The following is a 20259-nucleotide window of genomic DNA, read 5'->3' as shown; positions in this document are numbered from 1 at the left end:
CTTAGCAACAGGAGGCCTAAATGTCTTAGATGGACAGTCGGCGACTCTTCAGTTAGTGAAAAGACTGAATTTGCTTTTGGTCTTTCTATCCACAATAAAATAGAAATAACCTGTAAACATTTTAAGTCATTATCTTAAAATGTTACAAAAGTGACCAAAATGATTATTAAAAGCCACTTCACTCAACGCATCAGAACTCGGTTCTGGTTCCGACGAAAACAGGAAGCTGAGCGGATCACGTGACGCTCCGCATTGTGACGCAGAGTCAGCTGACTGCAGAGGAAGCCTCCATACTTCTCACGACCTTCATCGTTTCGCTGTTTTTCTGCGGTTCCGTCCGGTTCTGTCCCCGGTTCCGTCCCCGGCATGGCGAGTCAGTCTCAGGGCATCCAGCAGCTGCTGCAGGCCGAGAAGAGAGCGGCGGAGAAGGTGACAGAGGCCCGGAAACGTGAGTATAAGAGGCGGCCTGCGGGACGGCGGGCAGCCCGCTGTTGGGCTGCTGTGTTTGGGTCAGAGCCGAATCCGGTACCGGGCAGCGGGGCGCTCAGACCAGGGGCTCGGTGGGTCTGGTTGGACCCGCTAGGACCGATCAGTGGACTCCTTCAGGTGGCCGCTGCAGAACTCTGTGATAAAACCAGCAGATTTAACTTGATCATCAGCTGCGCGGTCAGCACCGGAACATTTTACCGAACCGGAGCCGGTTTATGAAACAAAAAAGGACCCTCGCCTCGTCGGCTCACAGTTCATGCAGTTCTGTCCGGTTCTGGAGAGTATTCTGACCGCCACCTACACCGAACCATCCGTGCTGTTGGACTGAGACATGTACCGAACTACTGAGAACCAGAACCGGATCGGTTCGGCTCGGTCCACCAGAGTGGCCCAGACACGATGTGAAAGGTTCCTGTCTGGTTCCCTCTGTTGATGACATCACGTGATGTCCTGGCATTTTCGGTAAACAGGGCTCGGTTCCGACCCAGAAGAGTTGATGCAGAGGTTCCGAATGGAGAACCGGAAACATCTGAGGAATCCATGAAGATTATTTTAATCACCATGTATTTAAAGGACTTTTATTTTGGTGCTCCGGAAGTTTGTGTGAATATTTCCTCTGGCTCAGAGCCCAGTGGCCCGGTTCTACTGGGCCGGAACCACAGCCCGGACCGGGTCTTTCTGGACCTCCTTGGGTTCTAAGGAAAAATGAAACTGTTGGTTGGCTGAAAGCTGCTGGGCTGTGGTTCTGGTTCTGATCCGGACTCTGGTTCTGAAGGTTCTGTTCTGTGTGCAGGGAAGAACCGGCGCCTGAAGCAGGCCAAGGAGGAGGCCCAGGCCGAGATCGAGCAGTACCGGCTGCAGCGCGAGAAGGAGTTCAAGACCAAGGAGGCAGCGGTGAGTCGGTTCTGATCTGGTTCTGATCTGGCTCTGACCCCATGGTCCTCAACTTGTTTGACCTCTGACCCTCCCAGGCCCTTGGTTCCCATGGTAACAGCGCCGTGGAGGTGGACCGCGACACCGCAGAGAGGATGGCTCGCATCCAGGACAGTTACCATGGTAACCGTGAGACGGTGCTGAACGAGCTGCTGCGGCGGATCTGCGACATCCAGCCGGAGTTTCACGCCAACTACCGCGTGGCCGGCTGAGGGGGCGGAGCTTCCGGCTGCCATGAGGGGCGGGGCTTAATGTTGATGTTCTTGTGATGTTTACAAAGTATTTATATTTCAAAATAAAGTTCGTTTCTTCTAGAATTTGGCAAAATAAAAGTCTCGTAATCCAGCCAATCACGTGACAGCATCAGCTGATATGAACACCTGATTGGCTGGAGAAGATGCTCTTATTGTGAAACTCTGGTATTTCAACAATGTTTTCCTGTTTGTGACCATGTGACTTCCTGTTGATTGTGATGATGGAACATTAAAGTGAATCTGATTGGCTGAAAGTGCGTCATGAGGTTCTCCAGCTTTCTAGTTTCTATTTTTCTAGTATTTTGTTTTTTAGACTTTTCTATAAGCTGCACCTACATTTTTTTCTTTTTTTGAAAGTAACTGGAAACATACATACATAAGTAACACCGGGCTGTAAACCGAATGGTTCAAAGCGCGAGGACAAAGTATCGACTTCTGAAAAATCTGCTCATATGGAAAGACATTTAGGGAAGCTATGCTAGCTATGGTACATTAGTTAGCTATGCTAGCTAATGTACCAGCCTCTCTAGCAGCTAGCTATGTACTATAGCTAGCTATGCTACATTAGCTAGCTATGGTACATTTGCTAGCTATGCTAGCTAGGCTACATTAGCTAGCTATCCTACATTAGCTAGCTATGCTACATTAGCTAGCTATGTACTATAGCTAGCTATGCTACATTAGCTAGCTATACTAGCTATGGTACATTTGCTAGCTATGCTAGCTAGGCTACATTAGCTAGCTATGCTACATTAGCTAGCTATGCTACATCAAGATTTAAGTTCCATTTTACAAGCTCGGTGTTGAGCAGCTGTCCATTGATGTCCGTGAACAGAAATCACTTTAAACAGTAAGAACACGGTCCTGCCACAGACACACATATTTAGTAACAAAGTGGTTGTTTTCATAAACTGCTTAGTGATTTTTGTCAGGATATATTCAGAATGACACTTAGTGATATTATTGTTTTGTTGCTCCGGATGGTTGTGTGTCAGAAGAGAAGAGGAAGCTGCTGTTTTATCTTTGCTCTGACCTGCTTGACATTTTCACAGAAATCAAACTTAAACTGTATTAATGTCATTTTAAATACTTTTCCTTTTCAAAAGGCTGCTGTTTTATTTTAGACCTGCAGGTTGTGTTTCATTGCTCTCAGTTTGTTGCCCAGATTAAAGGCACGTTGATCACGTTATTGGTTCATCACATATTTAACGGTGATTATTTATAAAGAATTATACAAACTGCATTTTGGAGCAGATTTTCAAGGTTCCAAAAGAAAAAAATAATAAAAATGACACCAAAAATCTGATTTCTTTATTGTATTTCTTTAATTTTATCAGTGCAATGAAACATAATACATTAATATTGTAACTGAAGGTAAACTTAAAGCGCCATGTACAACAGAGTCACGTGGTGCATCATTCCGTCCAGGACGCACTGCAGGGAAAAAACATATTTAATCATGAATACTAATTAATTATACACTTAGTCATTTTGATAATAGGCTGACATAAACACTTAAAACTTGTTTTACCTTCCTTATAAACCTCATACAAGGCTTTTAATGTTTTGCGGCTCCAGACAGATTAGATTCTTATCTTTTTGGTCCAATTTGGCTCTTTCAGCATTTTGTTTTTTGACTCCTTCAACATGTCTCTGGGTTAGTTGAATCCTTGCAGACTGCAGTTCAGATGTTTACAGCTGCGCTCCATGCGGTCAGGATGAAGCAACAACAGCTGAGCTGGAACAGCGATAAGACGGGAACCTGCTGAGGCGGCGGCACGTGGCAGCAGCCTGAACACCTGAGCAGCAGGTGTCTGTCCTGATGAACCGTTTTAAAGGTCATAATCTGATAAGAACCTGCAATTCAACTCAACAGATTTTCATTTAACTACATTTGATTTAGTAACGCTCGCTGATGTATGAAATCATTTTATTTGGAATCAAGGTCACAGAAAATCAAAGGAAGTCTTGTTTTTTATTTATTTAACTAGAACATTTTTTACTGATTCTAACTGAATTAATATCTTGAAACTCAGCAGCATATGAATAAATTAATCTCATTTTTTACCATAAATTATTTAATCTTGTTGTGTAATGTGTTAGATTTGTTTACTGCAATAATTTGTGTATATTTTATTTCACATATTTCTATTATGTTTTTCTGCTCATGTTTAATTCATAATTCTGTTATTTAAAATGAAAAAAGTTATTTTGAAAATGAATTTAATAAATCTGTTTTGTTTGTATTTATCTGTGGTGATAAAAGTATTTTATTTCATAAATAAAGTGTAAACCTATGAGCTGCATTATATATATTATGGCATTTCATCTCATTATTGGGTTTGTATTATTTTGCATTTCTATTTAAAACTAAGTCAAATTTATTGTACAATTTGTAGAATAAAGCTTCACTGGTAATTGTCTTTTTAAAATAATCAATTTCATTTTATTAAAATTTTCTGTTCACCCTAATGGGGTCAGGAGGGTTGCTGGTTCCACTCCAGCTGCGTTCCGGGCGAGAGGCGGGGTCACAGGTCGCCAGTCTGTCACAGGGCAACACAGAGACACACAACCATTCACACTAAATTAGAAGTCATTATCTTTTATTATTAATTTTATTTAATGCAGTTTTTTTCTCTTTATTGATAATAAAAACAACAAAATTAACAACACAAATGAGTAACAAAACAGACAGTAATGCCAGGATGTTATATAACAAACACAAACAAATCAAAAAGCAAATAAATAAATGAAAAGTTCACTCAAAAATATATTAAAGTAAGAGCACATATCCATTGTCTTAATGGCTTTTCTATTTTTGTATTTTTGGATCTAATATCTTGTTTGAATTCCTCTCTAAAGGCTGCAAAGCGAAGTTTCTGATTTGGGAATTTAGACTTATGTATATGATATCTGGCAACAAATAAAATTAGATTGACAATATAAAATTGTTTCATTTTATTAGTGGGATAAGAGAAGAAAAAGTCATCAAGAATTGTTTGGGAAATAAACGTACAAATTCTTGTCAGAAAATCCATGAGAATCAGCAAGAGCAGAATAAAAGACAGATTTTCTTCATGAGTCGGCAGAATGAACAGTTCGTCTCAATGTCTGTTTTGTATCGTTGAAGGAAAAACTTGCAGAGATAAAAATGGTGGATCATCTTAAAAAATACTTTTTGATCTTATTAATAATGTAATATTTAGATGGAAGACACCAGATTTTTCCCAGTTCAAAGTTCTTCCACTAACAGGAAACATTTGGAGCAGAGACAATGTCCTTCTGGAATAAGACACAAACATCACGGCTGTTCTTTAGCTTTGTAGTGGAAACAGATTCGACCAGCATCAGTGTCCAGGTCTGGACCCGGCAGAGTCAGAACAGAAGTTACAGAAGATTTAAAATGCTTTCTAACTCCATCAAAAACAGGAGCATATTCTTTAGTGGGATGGAAACCAAACGGTTCTACAAGTTCAGAATTTGGAGCCTGAGTTACAGTTTTAATGGCTAAAAGTTCATCTTTACTAATGTTAAGGTCCAGATGCTGTAGAAAACGTCTCAACTGCATCTTTTAAGAATAAAGTGGTATTATTGCTAGTTGACTAATTATAATCTCTTTCTCAGCAACAGTTTGTTCAAATGTTTGAGCTGAATGAAATGTAACTGAGAGTCGATCGGAAACCGGTTCTGGACCCGGCAGCCTGACCCGACGCCTCGCTTTAGACCAACTCTGGGAGAGAAACCAGGAAGAAGCTGGACTGAAATATTAGCCTTTTTATACATTTTTACGTTTGTGCAGAAACCAAAACCAAAAAGTCAAATTATGTTCCATGGAGTCAAAAGCTTTAAGGCAGGGGTGTCAAAGTCAAATGGACGGAGGGCCAAATTAAAAATTTAGCTACAAGCCGAGGGCCGGACTGATCGAATGTTCATTGAGATTTTTTTAAATGACGCATTTGGTCTAGTGCAGCGGACCGGCCCAAGCCTTCGTAATTTTACTGCGGACCGGGGCGCGTTGTGAGGATCGAACGGGTGGTGCATCTCGCATTTTTTTTTTTTCAGACGGGGTGCCGGCTGGCTGCGGGCCGGTTCTAATAATAAATCAAGATCATCCCAGGGGCCGTAGAAAATCTTCTCGCGGGCCGGATGTGGCCCGCGGGCCTTGACTCTGACATATGTGCTTTAAGGAAATCTAAAAACAATATAAAGCTGCCATCATGACATTAACCTGCAGTCAATCAGATCAATCAGATCAATCAGATCTAATCAGATCAATCAGATCAATCAGATCAATCCGATCTAATCAGATCAATCAGATCCAATCAGATCAATCAAATCAATCAGATCAATCCGATCTAATCAGATCCAATCAGATCAATCAGATCTAATCAAATCAATCAGATCAATCAGATCCAATCAGATCAATCAGATCAAATCAAATCAATCAGATCAATCAGATCCAATCAGATCAATCAGATCAATCAGATCCAATCAGATCAATCAGATCAATCAGATCCAATCAGATCAATCAGATCAATCAGATCAATCAGATCCAATCAGATCAATCAGATCAATCAGATCAATCAGATCAATCAGATCAATCAGATCCAATCAGATCAATCAGATCCAATCAGATCAATCAGATCAATCAGATCCAACACCAGCCTGATGTTGTTAGCTAAACGTCTTTGTGTCATGAAACCATTTTGAGTTTCATCACTTATAAAGTGAAGAACAATTTTCATCCTCATCACAAAAACTGAAGCTAGTATCTTAGAGTCGTTGTTAAGAAGGCAGATCAGACCCAATAATCAATCAGAAGGTTTTTTAGCTTTGGGAGTTAAAGTCAGAAGGAAGAGTTTGGTTGTTGATGCTTTCTGCTAACAGCTGGTGGAGCAACGGGGCCAGTTGATCTGAAAGGGATGCAGAACTCTGTAGTTATCAACTCCTGGAGTTTAGAGAGTTTCAGGTGTTTGATGGCTTCAGCAGGAGAAAGGGGACCATCACATGTATCTCTTTGGTCATGAACTGATTTAGTTTCAGTAAGATGTGTACAGAAATGTTCACATTCAGATTTATTGTGTTGTGATTCATACAACTGAGTGTAAAAAGTGGAGCAATACTTTGCTATTGTTTTGGGATCATCAGGCGTCTGATTCTGATCAGACCAGGTATAAACTCTAGAAAGTGCATTTTTTACTCTCCATACATTTATGAGATTAAATGTTTGTATAAAGGAGGACAAGTTAACAGAAGAAGTTTTAACACTCAGAAAGCATTTGGGTATTTTGATTAGCAGTGTAGAAAACTAATCCATCAAGTCAAAATCATTTTCAGGTTTTCAATTATATCCATATACATTGGCAAGAAGGACAAGATTGTTGCTGACATTCAGGATTAATATTATACTTTTGTTGATTTTTATTTAACGCAGTTGTCTTACCACGCGCCCTCACATGCACGTCAAGCCGTAGAAAGTCACGTGACCTCTCATTAAATAAAAGGACGTTGACGTGGCTAAAAGAAGTCCCGCCCCTTTCCGTGAAAGTCACTTTCTAATTGGGTAAAGTATGTTCTCTGCCTCTTTAGCTCCTCCCCTGTTCATCAGAGAAGACTAAACGTCACAAATTGACGTCATGACGCAGTGGACGGAAGCGGCTCCGCTCTGAAGTTTAAGAAAAACCTCGGTCTCTGTTTTTGGTGGTTTCGTGTTTTGGTTCGTGTTTGCGGTTCGGAACCCGGGAGCAGACCCAGCAGGAGTTCGGGGATCAGTTCCAGGTGAGTTCGTCGTTGGTTCTGGTTCTGGTTCTGGTTCTGGTTCGGGTCGTGTGCCAGTGACCTCTGCTGCTTCATGCTGGTCTGACCCGAGGCAGCTGAACCAGACTCCACAGATGAAATTCTAACTTTCTCACAGTTCTGGTTCCGGTACCGACAGGACAGATGGGAAGTTTTTACATCATCAGAACCGGAAAGGTCCAAAAGGTCGGTTCGGCTGCATAAAATCCACCTGCTAGCTCTGTAATTGGTTTCCAGCTCGGGCCTTTGATGGTTCTGAGCCGCTTCAGTCTGTCACGGTTCGGTCCAATTTACTCTGTGATGGACCACAAACCCCGACCAGAACCAGAGGAGACTGGTTATTATCCAGAACTTCTGCAGGAGAACCAGAACCAGAGGCTGGATGTGAACTCAGAGAGGATGATGATGATGATGATGATGATGATGATGATGATGATGATGATGATGATGATGATGATGATGATGATGGGTCAGTTATCAGGAGGATGAAGAACAAACACAGTGACCCAGTTTCACTGGTAGAACCCTGGAGTTCTAGTCTGTACAGTAACTAGTTCTGTGAAGTATTATAGGAATAGTATTACAGTAGTACTACAGTACTGTAGTACTCTGGTACTTTGCTGTATTTTCTCTTCAGCTGTTTCCAGGAATCCAGAACTTTGACCCAGTCTGTGACGGGTCAGAACCTCCTGGTTCTGCTGCGGTACATCTGAACCGGCCCCAGGTGCTCTGATGTTGGACCGGGCCTCTAGCTGTTTGTTGTTCTGGACCGTCGGCGCCGGGCCGCAGGAAGTCCAGACTCCACCTGGTTCCTCTGAAACAATGGGAGGTTCTGGAGCCCCGCTGGTTCTGATCTGACTGCTGGAAACCGGGACTGATGATCAAAACACTCAGTTGATCTGATCTGCAGCAGCAGTTTACTGGTTCTGGTTCTGGTTCTGGTTCCAGGAGACCTGAGAGACCAGCAGGTTGATCCAGCAGCAGATCAGTGATCAGTTCAGTGAATCATAAACTAGCAGCAGTTTAAACTAGATGATGTAGAACCGGGTGGTGTAGATGTTGGTGGTGTAGAACCGGGTGGTGTCTCCGTCCTCCTGGTTCTAGTCAGAACTCCAGCAGCAGCATTCTGGACCCTTGGGTTGTCAATCAGACCTGTGAAGACGCTGCTGCAGGAACCAAACGCCTGGACGAGTTTCTGTGATCAGAGACTTTAGTCTCTGGTTCTGGAAATGTTCTGTAGCTGGGAGAAGGCCCACTGTGGAACTCAAAGGTCAATTCAGAGGTCAGCCTGATCTCTAATCTCCAGCTGGAAGAACTGAAGCTGACTCTAGATCTATAACTAGATATATAGCTCTAGATTGTTCCTCTTTAGTAACTTCAGTTTCTGCTGAGAAAGTTTTGTCTCATTTTTTTTTGTGGGCTCTAGTGACCCTTATATGACAGCAGGCTGATAGGAAGGGGGGGAGGGAGCAGAAGACATGGGGCAAAGGTCGGCCGGGTCCGGGAATCGAACCTGCGACGGCCGTGTTGAGGACTAAAGGCCTCCAAATGCTGGTTGCGCTGTCCCCTACGCCACCAGAGCACGCCTCAGTTTTGTCTCATTTATCTGTTCTCAGCATCTGTTCGGTGATTGGAAGGGGTCAAAGGTCACCTGGTGACATCGTAATGTAGAGCTGCGTTGTCATGGTAACGGATCATTGTGATAACCTGAGTCCAAGTACAGAACCTTGGGCCTAGCAACAACTCTTGTCTGGTTGCCTAGCAACAACCTGTTTCTCCACTCTTGCATATTTCTGAACATGAAACAACAAGAGGAAAGAGCCGGTCGGCCATGTTGGAGGCAGACGGTGGTCAGAGGTTCCTGGTTTATTATTAGACGTTTATGGCTGCAGATGGCGCCGCTATAAGAAAGTTCAACACGGTTCACCACATGAACTTTGACCCCAGAGCAGTTAGGGATCAAACCGGGTCAGACCGGGTCACAGTGTTCCTGTGGATGGGCACAATAATCAATAAACCAATTAATCACATGACAAATTAAAACATCTTGAGTCTGCTGTTTTGGTCTCAACTAGCTCTTATTCTGAAGGGTCATGTTTCATAATTCATTTTTTGTTGTTTTGTTTATTAATTTTGGACATTTAAAATGTCTTCCAGTCCGAGAGTCAAATGTTGGTCTCAATTTAAAGTTTATTGATCTGTAAGCCATTAGTATTATATCAGTTTAAATGTTTCCTAAACAACAATATTATTGCGATAACTTCAGGGTCAATTTATCGTCCAGCACGGTCTGTTACCATGACAACCATGAGAGGTGGAGGCTGGTTCTGGTTCTGGTGAGCCCATCACTCAGAACCGTCACGTCCTCACTGTAATTCTTCACGCTGCTCTGCTCAAGACTGGGTCAGAGTGGAGCTTCATACAAACACAGGATCTTTGTTTTTATTCAAAAACTGGTTCTGGTTCTGGTTCTGCTATGTTCATTAATGATTGATGGAGGTAGAAACATAAACGGGTCGGGGTTCCGCCCACTGCAGCCGATTGGCTGCCAGAGGATCAGGCTGGCCTCTGATTGGCTGAAGCTGTTTGTATGTGCTGACTTAAAGCTCGCCCCTCTCTCTCTCCTGCAGTGACTTCAGTGCCTCGGTCGCCCGGCTCTCTCTGCTCCAGGTAAGGCTCAGCAGGAACTTCATCACCCATAATGCTTTGTGGTTCTGTTGGTTTGGATTCTGACTAAAACTGGGTCAGTTCTGGTTCTGGTTCTGTCCCAGGAAGCTCGGTTTTGTGATTAGTTTGGGATACAGTTCTCCAGCGGTCATTCTGGAAATTAGCTTGTACTTTCCAGTTCCAGTTGGTTCTGGACGGTTCTGGACGGTTCGGTTTTTTTCCCCACATTCCTGCCTGGAATGTTGTTAGTTTTAGATTCAGACTGACCAACAGAACCAGACTTATTCCTGGGTTCTAGTCCGTGTCTCTGTTCCTGCCGGTTCTGGTCAGCTGGTTGTTGTCAAACCCAGAAGGATTCTCCAGAACCGGGCTCAGTCAGACTGTTGGGCTTTTTTTGCTGAAGGCCGCGAGGTCTGTCTGTAGAGAAGATCTTTGAAGCAGATTGGGAATAAAGCGGTTCTGGTTCTGGTCCAGGCAGCAGAACCTTCAGACAGGAAGCAGGCATTAAGCGTTGCCGCCGGCAACCACTGACCTTCCTGCTAGCGCTAACATCGTTAGCACTAATCTATGGGTTCTGATTGGTCGGTTCTGCTTGCTGTGGCCTCGGGGCCCGACAACCAATCAGATTACAGAACGACATCTGGCCCTGTTGTCAGGCTGTTGCCATGGTTACGCCTGCGGGCTGTGATGTCATCAGCGGTCAGTGTGAGCCGGTCTGGACGAACGAGCGTCTGTGCAGCAGGAGAGAGAGAGAGCTGCACAGGTGAGTTCACCTGCAGTCAGGTGCTGCTGGTCCTGTCGCCTTGACGACCAGCCGCCACGTCAAACCAGTCCGGTCCGGTCCATGAGAACCGGCCGCAGTACTGCGCTCTGGCTGTGAGGGGCGCTGCAGTGAACTGATGATGTCTATTTCCTAGCAACCATGGCTCACATGGATCACATGAACCACAGCGCCATGGCAACGGACCACGTCCATCCCAGCATCAGCACCACCACCGTACACAACCATGGCGGGGGCGACGGCGGCCACGCCGGCCACAGCATGGTGAGTCAGGTCACCGCTGGGGTCACTGCTGGGGTCACTGCTGGGATCACACCTGGGGTCACACATATTCTTCTGGTTGCCTAGGCGATGACCTTCTACTTTGGCTACCAGAATGTGGAGCTGCTGTTCGCCCAGCTGGTCATCAACTCACCTGGAGGCAGGTATCCTTTCCACCCAACACCACTTCCTGTCTGTCCCGCCACTAACCCCGCCCCCTCCTGTCGTCCAATCAGAGATGTTTGGGGCCTGCGTCGGAGTGTTCCTATTGGCCGTTCTCTACGAGGGCCTGAAGATCGGCAGGGAGATCCTGCTGCGCCGCAGCCAGGTGAACGTCCGCTACAACTCCATGCCTCTACCTGGAGCCGACGGCACCATGTTGATGGAGACGCACAAGACGGTGGGGTGAGAGACACACGCACACACACACACACACACACAGAAACAGACACACACACACACACACACACACACACACAGAGTTTGAGTTTAAAATAGTTTTTATTTCACACTCCTAGTGTCTAGCCACAAAAACAAACATTAATACAAAATCAGAAAGAAAAACTAAAGTTGTCACAGAACATCAATGATTCTCCACTTGCTTACAAAGACATCTTAAAAATCTCAAACTCCAGATGAATTCCAGCGATTACCAGCCTCTGAAATAAAACACCAGCATCGTCTGATTGATGAACGTCCCTTTTGATTTTCCTCCATAACCATATTGCCAGTTTTGCAGTCCCAGAAATAACATTTAAAAGAATGTGAATAGATTTCACCATACCGTGGAGCATAAATAAAAATACAGTTAGAAAACTCTTCACCAAACAAATGAGCTAAAGAACAAAAAGAGGATTCAATCTTGAACATCCAGTAAATAAATGAGACGATGTTTCATCCTGAGAACATTAACAACAGGAAACACTAACGCCAGGATGAAGGTGTACCAGATACCTGTCTGCAGCCATGGCCCCACACAGCCCTCCACTGGAGGTCGCCCACCAGTTTCTCACTGGGGGGTTTGTACTGGGACCACCAACAGCCTCTCAGGTAGAGCTGGAGTCAAAAAACTGACTTCTGCCAGAGAGCGTCAACTCAGCACCGTCACACAGACATTATGCAAAACGTTCTTCCCCTTGAAAACAACCTGAAGGTGAATCCTGGAGCGACAGCAACAATTCTGGCTCATCCTGCCGCTGATCCACTGCAGGAGAGACAATCAGAGAAGGAAACATTTCCTCATCCTCATCATCCCATTGGTCAGACTGAGAACTGTTAACAGCAAACGCTCTGAAGGAGTCTGGAAGAGAGGCACAACTTTCTCCTTTCAGCCTTAACTCAAGTCTGCTGGATGATAGATTGTCCATCAGACTGGCCACAGACGGCTTCCCTCTTATCGTACCAGATGAGAGGAGCCGTTTCCAACCAGAGGCTCTTCAAAAACCCACATTGCAGGTGTTGAATGAGTCTCTCTCTCAGAGGGGAGAATCTTCCAAGCATTTAGTACAGACTGGTAGAAAGGAGTCAGACCAGTCAAATCCAAAGAACCTGTCTCAGCAACAACAGATGTTCATCGTCCCCTTCGTCCTGCTTTCCTTAGCAGAAGCCGTGATCCGTGACACGATGTCGATAAGTCCTTGTCCTCCCTCCTCCTCTGGTCGGTTCAGGGCTGCAGCTCTCACCCAGTGGCGTCCAGACCAGAAGAATCCACTAGAGTCTTTAGGAGACGTTGTATGAGGGAAGACGGAGCCGTTAACAGTCAGTTTATGGCACAGCGCCGAAGCAACCAAGTTATTAACTACCAAAACTCTTCCCCTGTCAGATCGCTGAGGCAGCAACCGTTTCCAGTTAGATAATCTGGCACACACTCTCTCCATCACACCCTCCCAGTTTCTGTCCAGAACAGCATCTGTTCCTAAAAAACACCCAAGAATGTTGAACCCCGACCAACCCAACGAGTTTTACCGACTAAAGCTTTGGCAACAGAAAATGTCTTTAAGTATCTTCCTATTAAAATAGTTTCATATTAAAATGCCAGTACCATCCTGATCTAGTGTTGCTTGAAAAAGGAAAATCCAGGTAAACTAGTGATGATCAGAAAACCCAAGTGGAGAAATGAACCAGTTGGATCATCTGTTTCTATAGTAATGTGTGATATAAAGTCTGTCCAGCCGGGTCACTCTGACCCGTTTCCTGCTGATCTCCAGGTTTCATCCTCCAGCTTCACTGAGCTGGTCGGTGCGGCTAGCTGTCACTAGGCTAGCCCCTTGAAGCTCTTTCACACGCGACACGTTTCTTCTAAAACTAGGTTTTTTTAGAAGAAAAAGACGGTCATCTTTAAGTCTTTACTGAACTTTAAAAAAAAATAAAAACAACAGATTCAAAACGAATAGAAAGTGACGATCAGAAGACTGTGATGCTCTCAAGGTGCCGGACTTCTACAATGAGAAAGTGCTTTCATCTTTCATAAACTAATTAGTCATGTAAAAAGCGTAAGCACAATACAATTACAGATGCTTATCCTTTTCAAATAGCAGAGTAAAAAATGAAACTTGAGTTCCAAGAATGTATCTAAGTTACCCAGAAGATGATGGAGGAACAGGTTCTCCTCGGTTCTGTTGGTACCAACCCCCAACACAACACCTGCTCTGAATGGACAGCTGCTCCCTGAGCAGCCATGGTGGCCATTAGCCCCTCCCCCTTCACCTGGCTGAGCTCTGTGATCGCCATGGCAACGCCTGCTGTTCCAGCCGTGTGACCACCAGAGGGCAGCACTGAGACGGTTTATGTGAAATAACGAAGAAATAAAATAAACAGGATTCATAAACAGGCAAGTTAGTTAGGGGGCGGGGCTTAGTCCCCACCAATGTGTTAGGAGGCGGAGCTTCTTCCAGAGTAACATGAGGTCATCTGCTGCAGCAGCTTCCTGTTCTGTCCTGCTCCCAGCTAACCGCTCTCCTCCACCCAGGCAGCGGATGCTAAGCCCCGCCCACTTCCTGCAGACGGTGCTGCACGTCGTCCAGGTGGTGGTGAGCTACGTCCTGATGCTCGTCTTCATGACCTACAACGCCTACCTGTGCATCGCCGTGGCGGCCGGTGCTGGCATGGGCTACTTCCTGTTCAGCTGGCAGAAGGCGGTGGTGGTGGACATCACGGAGCACTGCCACTAGCTCCGTTACCGCGGTAACGCCATGGTGACATCCCATCATACTGTAGGTTTAGAGATTAAGTCTTCTTAGCCAATCAGAGCGCAGATCACCTGAGGATCACCTGATGTTAGTTTTTTGTTTGTTTTAGTGCCATGGCAACCGTAGCTAGCAGGTGGTTAGCAGAGCCACCAACCAATCACCAGACAGGATAGATTAGATCCAACTAGTCACATTTATTCTCTTTTTACTTCCTGTTTACATTTTTCAGATAAAAATCAAGTAAATTTTTACAGTGAATCTTATTTTAAAGATAATCTACTGATGATTTTTCTGGCAACGCCATCGGCCTTAAAGCCACCGCCCGCTGCCTTACCTGACGGCCTCCATGCTGCCTGTCGCCATGGAGACGGACAGGCCTCAGTGTTGTAGCTTTAGCCAAGTAAGGATCAATTATTGAGCTGCTGTTTTTATTACTGAGGTGGGCGGAGCTAAATGTGGACCAATGAGATTGCAGGGATGTCAGTGAGGCCTCAGTCCTGCTCAGGGAGCCTCTGATTGGCTGCTTTACCTGAAGGAGGGGGGGAGTGGGGCAAAGATGGAGGGAAAGCTCATTAAAACACTAAATGTGAGGTCAAAGGTCATGTTAGATGTTATTGATTAGTTTTCATCAATCAAAGTTTACTGATCAGAAGTTGACCTGTCTGGCATCAACAGCGCCCCCTATGCCAGGTGATGAAGTACAGAGGTTAAAGGTCGTCTGTGTGATGTTCAATGTTATGAAGGAAACTTTTACTGTTTGAATTTAAACGTCTGCGAAGCTGGAACCAATAAATCAATAAAGAAACAGAGTCCCAGAGTCCGTCTGTTCAGAACCGCACCGGGTCAGAACCGGCAGAAAGGGTCAGAACTTTTGGAGAGTCGGGGTTTCTACCAGAGCCGCCATCTTGTTTTGTTCGGTTCTGGTTCTGTTCTGGTTGTGACTGTGGAACCTTTGGAGACGATAATGCAAAGAGGGATTCCGTCCTCTTTATCACAGTGTCTTCGGTCAGAGGCTTCTTCCTGTAGCAGTACAGACTGCTACAGGAGATCCTTCCTGCCAACAGCAACAACTCTGAAGAATCTAAGTGAATCATTCAGTTTCCCTTTGGGATCAATGAAGTATTTTTTATTTATTTAAACTTAAATTCAGGTCGACTCCCAGGAGAGACGCTTGGAAGAAGATCAAGTTCTGGAAAATATTTACTTTTTTATTCATTTTAATGAGAAAAAAAGACAATCATAAAATGGTTTTTGTAAGTCCTCAGCGAGACCCAACCTGTTCAGCGGAGGAGACACGGGACCGGATCCAGAACCGGTTGGATGGTTTGAACGGTTCTGAATCGGAATCGGCTCTTAGGGAAATGATCCGGGTCAGCAGGAGTTCTTTTCTCTGTTGCTTAAAAATGAGGTTGGATTTAAAAGAGAACGTTCAGACAGAACCAACAGAACCACGATGATCCGGTTCAACATGCAGTCTGTTGAGTTTTATGCCAGCTAAATGAGGTTCTGGTTCTTCTGACTCGGACGGGATGAATATTAATGCTGAAAGCCAGGAAGCATTTTCCTTCCAGTTCTGCTCTGCTGTGTTCAGGTCCTTCAGGGAAGGTCCAGTTAACCAGATTGGAGGTTCTGGCTGGACCGTCAGAACCAGCTGTGGACCTTCATGTCCGCCTGAGGAGAATCTGGCAATAAACATCATAAATATCAGATATTAGTTATAAGCATCCAGATCTACTGAAGGCAGTATCTGATGTAGCATCGACGTGCGCGTGCGCATTACCACAAGGTAGGACGGATTGATGGGTAGCACAGATAGTCAGAACCATATGGTCAGAATACCTCACTCGGTTCCTCGGGTTAAATCCCTCTGCCGGACAGCAGGGGGCAGCACCGAGCACTTGGTCCTCCAGCTGCCGGAAGTGCAACGGTAGAGAGTGTTTCCGGTGGTAGGAGTGTTTTGCAGCGGGTCAGCTCGTTTCGGTCCATCAGGTTGTTCAGGTTCTCCTTCGGTTCGAGTCCAGCTTTCCCCCCCCGGCTCTCGGTCCCGGTCCATGCCCGCCTCTGCGCTCTGATCCGCGGTTCTCTCTCGGTCCTTGTTCCTCATGGCCTCCAGAAGGCCGGACAGCTTCGACGGGTATGGGTTCCGGGTCGACCAGTACGGAGCCGGATACCCGGCCCGGAGCTCCGGGCCCGCCAGTGGGGTCTCCGGGGAGCTGCAGCAGCACCAGTGGGTCACCAGCCCGCCGGACATCCCGGGCAGCCGGAACCTCCACCCCGGGGAGCGGACGCCGCTGTACGAGGAGGCCGAGCCGGGGTCCCGCTGGGAGGCTCCGCATGCCGCGGGCGTTCCTCCAGGTAGGTCGGTGTTCTGGCTGGAGGGTCCGTGAACGCATCGTGGCATGAAGGTGTGAGCTACGGTAAATCGGAGGTCAGGTTGCCATGGTAACCGCGCTTCAGATGGACTGAGGGTTCCGATAGGCTCTGCTTATAAACGGTGAGAGCTGTGATGTCATCGCGATGACGTCATTTCGGGTCTCCTCTGTGTGTTTCAGAGCAGCTGAACCGATTCGCTGGGTTCGGGATCGGACTGGTCAGGTCAGAGTTCATCTGCTTCCATTGGTCGCTGTTTTTAGTCCAGAGTGAGAGTCCTGTCCATAGACCAGCTGCAGTGGCCCACAGGTTCTGGTTCTGATGGTTCAGTAGGTCCATCAGAACATTCAGTCTTTATTTAACCGGCTCCTCAGATCTGGTTCTGGTTCTGGTTCTGGTCAGCTGGACCCACTGACCCCGTGTCTCTGTGTCTGTCAGCAGTCTGTTCACGGAGAACGTCTTGGCCCATCCCTGCATCGTGTTCCGGCGCCAGTGCCAGGTATGACCAGCTGATCAGCAGCACCTCAGGTCACATGGTGTCTGTGCTTAGCTCTGATTGGCTGTCTGTCTCAGGTCAACTACCACGGCCGCTGCTACCACCTGACCCCGTTCAGCGCCGTCGGCGTCATGTACGCCATCACCAAGGCCCAGGTGAGCTGATCTGCTTCCTGATTGGTGGCTGAGGGACCGTGTGACCAATCAGAGGCCTGCTCTGTCTGCAGGGGCCGAAGGCTCTGTGGAAGGGCATGGGCAGCACCTTCATCGTCCACGGCATCGCCTTGGGCGCCGAGGGCGTCATCAGCGAGTTCACGCCGTTACTACGGTAACCACCCAAGCGCTACTGAGGTTCTGCTGAGGTTCTGGTTCTGATTCTGCTGCTCTGTTTCTGCAGGGAGCTTCCTCACAGCTGGAGCTGGAAGCAGCTGGCCGGACACCTGCTGCTCAAAGGGTCGGTACTGCCGGGCCGGGTCGGGTCGGGAGGTTCTGCCGGGCCAGACTGGAGTACCAAACTGGTTCCAGTCATTAACTCTGAACACTGAGCTCCAGCAGCCAATGAAATTGCTCGCAGCAGCTGATTGGTCGTCTCTGTCAGGGGGAAACTGATGGCCACTGAAACTCCAGACAAAGTCGTGTAGCAGTCTGTATTACAGCCAATTAGACAGAACCTCTGACTGAAGACGCAGAAGCTCGTCTTTCACTGTCAGCATTCTGTTTTGATCTGGTACCGGTTCTGACCCGGCCCGCTCCCCGGGTCCAGCCTGCTTCAGAACTCTTTGTAGAGAAAGTTTCCAGCAGTTTCACTGAGTTAGCCTGTCTGTGTCCTGCAGGCTAACCGCTGTGGTGGCGCTACCGTTCTACTGCGCTAGCCTCATCGAGACCGTCCAGGTGAGTCCTTCCCTGACCCCTACTGTCACCCAGGAGACCGACGCCTGGCTAAGATGGAACGGGTTGTTCAGGTCCTCTGACCTCTGACCCCATCCTGACCTCTGTCCCCAGAGTGAGATCGTTCGGGACGAGTCGTCGTCCGGCCTGCTGGACTGCGTCCGTGAGGGTCTGACGCGGCTGCTGGGCGTCGGCGCCCCTCACAGCCGCCGCCTGCTTCCTCTCAGCTACCTGCTGCTTCCTGTGGCCGCCCACGCCATCCTGCGCTACGCGGTGGCGACCTCCGTCCAGCGGGCGGTGCTGTGGCTGCACCAGCGCGGCGGGAAGCGGCGCCCGGTCCCGTCCGACCCGCTGGACGCCTACTTCCCGGAGCTGGCGGCGGCGTGGGCGGGGTCTCTGGCGGCGGACGTGCTGCTGTTCCCCCTGGAGACGGTGCTGCACCGCCTCGGCCTGCAGGGGACGCGCACCATCATCGACGCCACGGACGGGGCGGAGGCGGCGGGGAGCGGCGGCAGCCCGCTGGTGCTGCCGGTCAACACGCAGTACGACGGGCTGGCCGACTGCCTGCACGCCATCCGGAGGAAGGAAGGCGCCGCCGGCTTCTACCGCGGCTTCGGCGCGCTGCTGGCGCAGTACTCGCTGCACGGCGCGCTGCTGGCCGCCGCCAGGACGCTGCTCAGGGTCGTGCTGCTGGACGCCAAGGTCTGCTGAGGCGTTGCCATGGAGACGCCATGACCACAGGACTTGGCTGGTAATTGGCTGATAATCTGAACACTGGAGGTTGATCGTGTGACTGATTACATCATTTCCACATCCTCTCCTCTGATCACCATGGAAACCATTTGTTGACTTAGATTCTGTCTTCCTATTGGCTGCTGGAAACAAACCTGATGTAAACAAGCGATCCGCCCAGCAGGTTCTGTGTATAAAAGTGTAAAAAATGAAACGTTGTCTGTGAAAATGTAGATTCAGATTAAATTATTTGTGATTCGTTAATAAATAAATACAGAATTTAACAATTTAAAATCAATAAATTGTCGTCCGGCGTTGACCTGCGAAACAAACTCTTCTTCTTCTTCTTCCATACATTTACAGTAGAGCATTCTGGGTAATTACCCAGTCAGATTGCTTATTTTTTCAAATTTTATTTATTTATTTATTGTTTTTATTATCATCAAATATAACAAACATATCAGCATCAGATGTACACAAACCTGAAGAAGCCGGTTTTAGATCAATTCTAAGAAAGAATTTTCTTCCTTAGAATTATTGTTTATAACCCTAAACCTTATTGAAAACCCTAAGCAAATGAAAAACGAGAGCAAAATTCAAACAAAGGAACAGCAGAGATACTGACAGTTACTTTGTTGCAGAAACAGATTTCAAATGTTTCACTGAGGTGTAATACAGTTTAAATAAGTAGAAGCTCTGCTTTTACAGCAGGATTTCTGATATTTAACAAGCAAGAAGACAATATTAACCATGTCAGATATTTGACTATCAAGGTCACCAACATAATATAATATGTGGGTGATGATTATCTCTGGGAATACCAGATTTTAATGCCTCTCCATGGTTTAAAAGAAAAAGGATGATTATTGGATTCTTCTGGACATTCACAAAAGATACAACATGTTGAATCAAATTTAAATCTTTTGTGTAAAAATTCAACCACTGGATAAAAATGATGAGATCAACTAGAATAATGTATTCAAGTTGAGACAACGTGATTCGATTTAGTCAGATTCCCTCTGAAGAGGATCTAGTGAGATCAGAGGATTATGGAAGATCACAACATCACTGTTTAGTGCCTGGGAAAAATTCAGAGTGGTTTTAGTTACACATTAAACTGTAAATATTTGTTTTTCTCTGCAGGGAACTATTGGCGTTTAAGAACTGCACTGTAACGGTGCATTACTGAGTTGGATCAACTTAAGTATGACGTTATCACTGTAGCATCAGTTGGTTTCTGTGGTGGTGCAGCGGGTTAGCACGCCCCACGTTTGGAGGCCGTAGTGCTCAATGCAGACGTCGCTGGTTCGACTCCCGGTGACCTTTGCCATGTCCTCACCCTGTCTGCCTACTGTCTCAAAAAAATACAAACCAGTAGCGGAAACTCTTCAGAGAGAAAAAAAAG

The 20259-nt window shown here is 46.4% G+C and overlaps 3 protein-coding genes across 4 annotated transcripts; all 3 read left to right on the top strand.

The window, feature by feature from the left end:
* The first annotated feature begins 220 nt into the window (after positions 1-220).
* atp6v1g1 (ATPase H+ transporting V1 subunit G1) lies at positions 221-1930 on the top strand. Its single transcript, XM_044096428.1, has 3 exons — positions 221-448; positions 1283-1383; positions 1461-1930. Exons 1-3 carry the CDS (start codon positions 367-369, stop codon positions 1632-1634), a joined length of 357 nt encoding a protein of 118 aa, XP_043952363.1. The 5' UTR covers positions 221-366; the 3' UTR covers positions 1635-1930.
* A 5352-nt stretch (positions 1931-7282) lies between these two features.
* slc31a1 (solute carrier family 31 member 1) lies at positions 7283-15178 on the top strand. Of its 2 annotated transcripts, XM_044096577.1 has the most exons (6): positions 7284-7454; positions 10103-10142; positions 11057-11184; positions 11269-11341; positions 11418-11586; positions 14150-15178. In XM_044096577.1, exons 3-6 carry the CDS (start codon positions 11062-11064, stop codon positions 14349-14351), a joined length of 567 nt encoding a protein of 188 aa, XP_043952512.1. In that variant the 5' UTR covers positions 7284-7454; positions 10103-10142; positions 11057-11061; the 3' UTR covers positions 14352-15178. The 2 variants fall into 2 exon arrangements, with proteins under 2 accessions (XP_043952513.1, XP_043952512.1); XM_044096578.1 differs by lacking the exon at positions 10103-10142 and having other exon boundaries at positions 7283-7454.
* Positions 15179-16228: 1050 nt separating this feature from the next.
* slc25a46 (solute carrier family 25 member 46) lies at positions 16229-19186 on the top strand. The gene is made up of 8 exons (XM_044096576.1): positions 16229-16724; positions 16922-16964; positions 17181-17238; positions 17313-17390; positions 17462-17562; positions 17632-17688; positions 18068-18125; positions 18237-19186. Exons 1-8 carry the CDS (start codon positions 16472-16474, stop codon positions 18831-18833), a joined length of 1245 nt encoding a protein of 414 aa, XP_043952511.1. The 5' UTR covers positions 16229-16471; the 3' UTR covers positions 18834-19186.
* Positions 19187-20259: the final 1073 nt, after the last annotated feature.

Source organism: Gambusia affinis, linkage group LG17 (genome assembly GCF_019740435.1).
Source record: "Gambusia affinis linkage group LG17, SWU_Gaff_1.0, whole genome shotgun sequence".
NCBI classification, from domain to species: Eukaryota; Metazoa; Chordata; class Actinopteri; order Cyprinodontiformes; family Poeciliidae; genus Gambusia; species Gambusia affinis.
The sequence above is the reverse complement of the archived record's forward strand: the minus strand, read 5'-3'. Positions and strand labels throughout refer to the sequence as shown.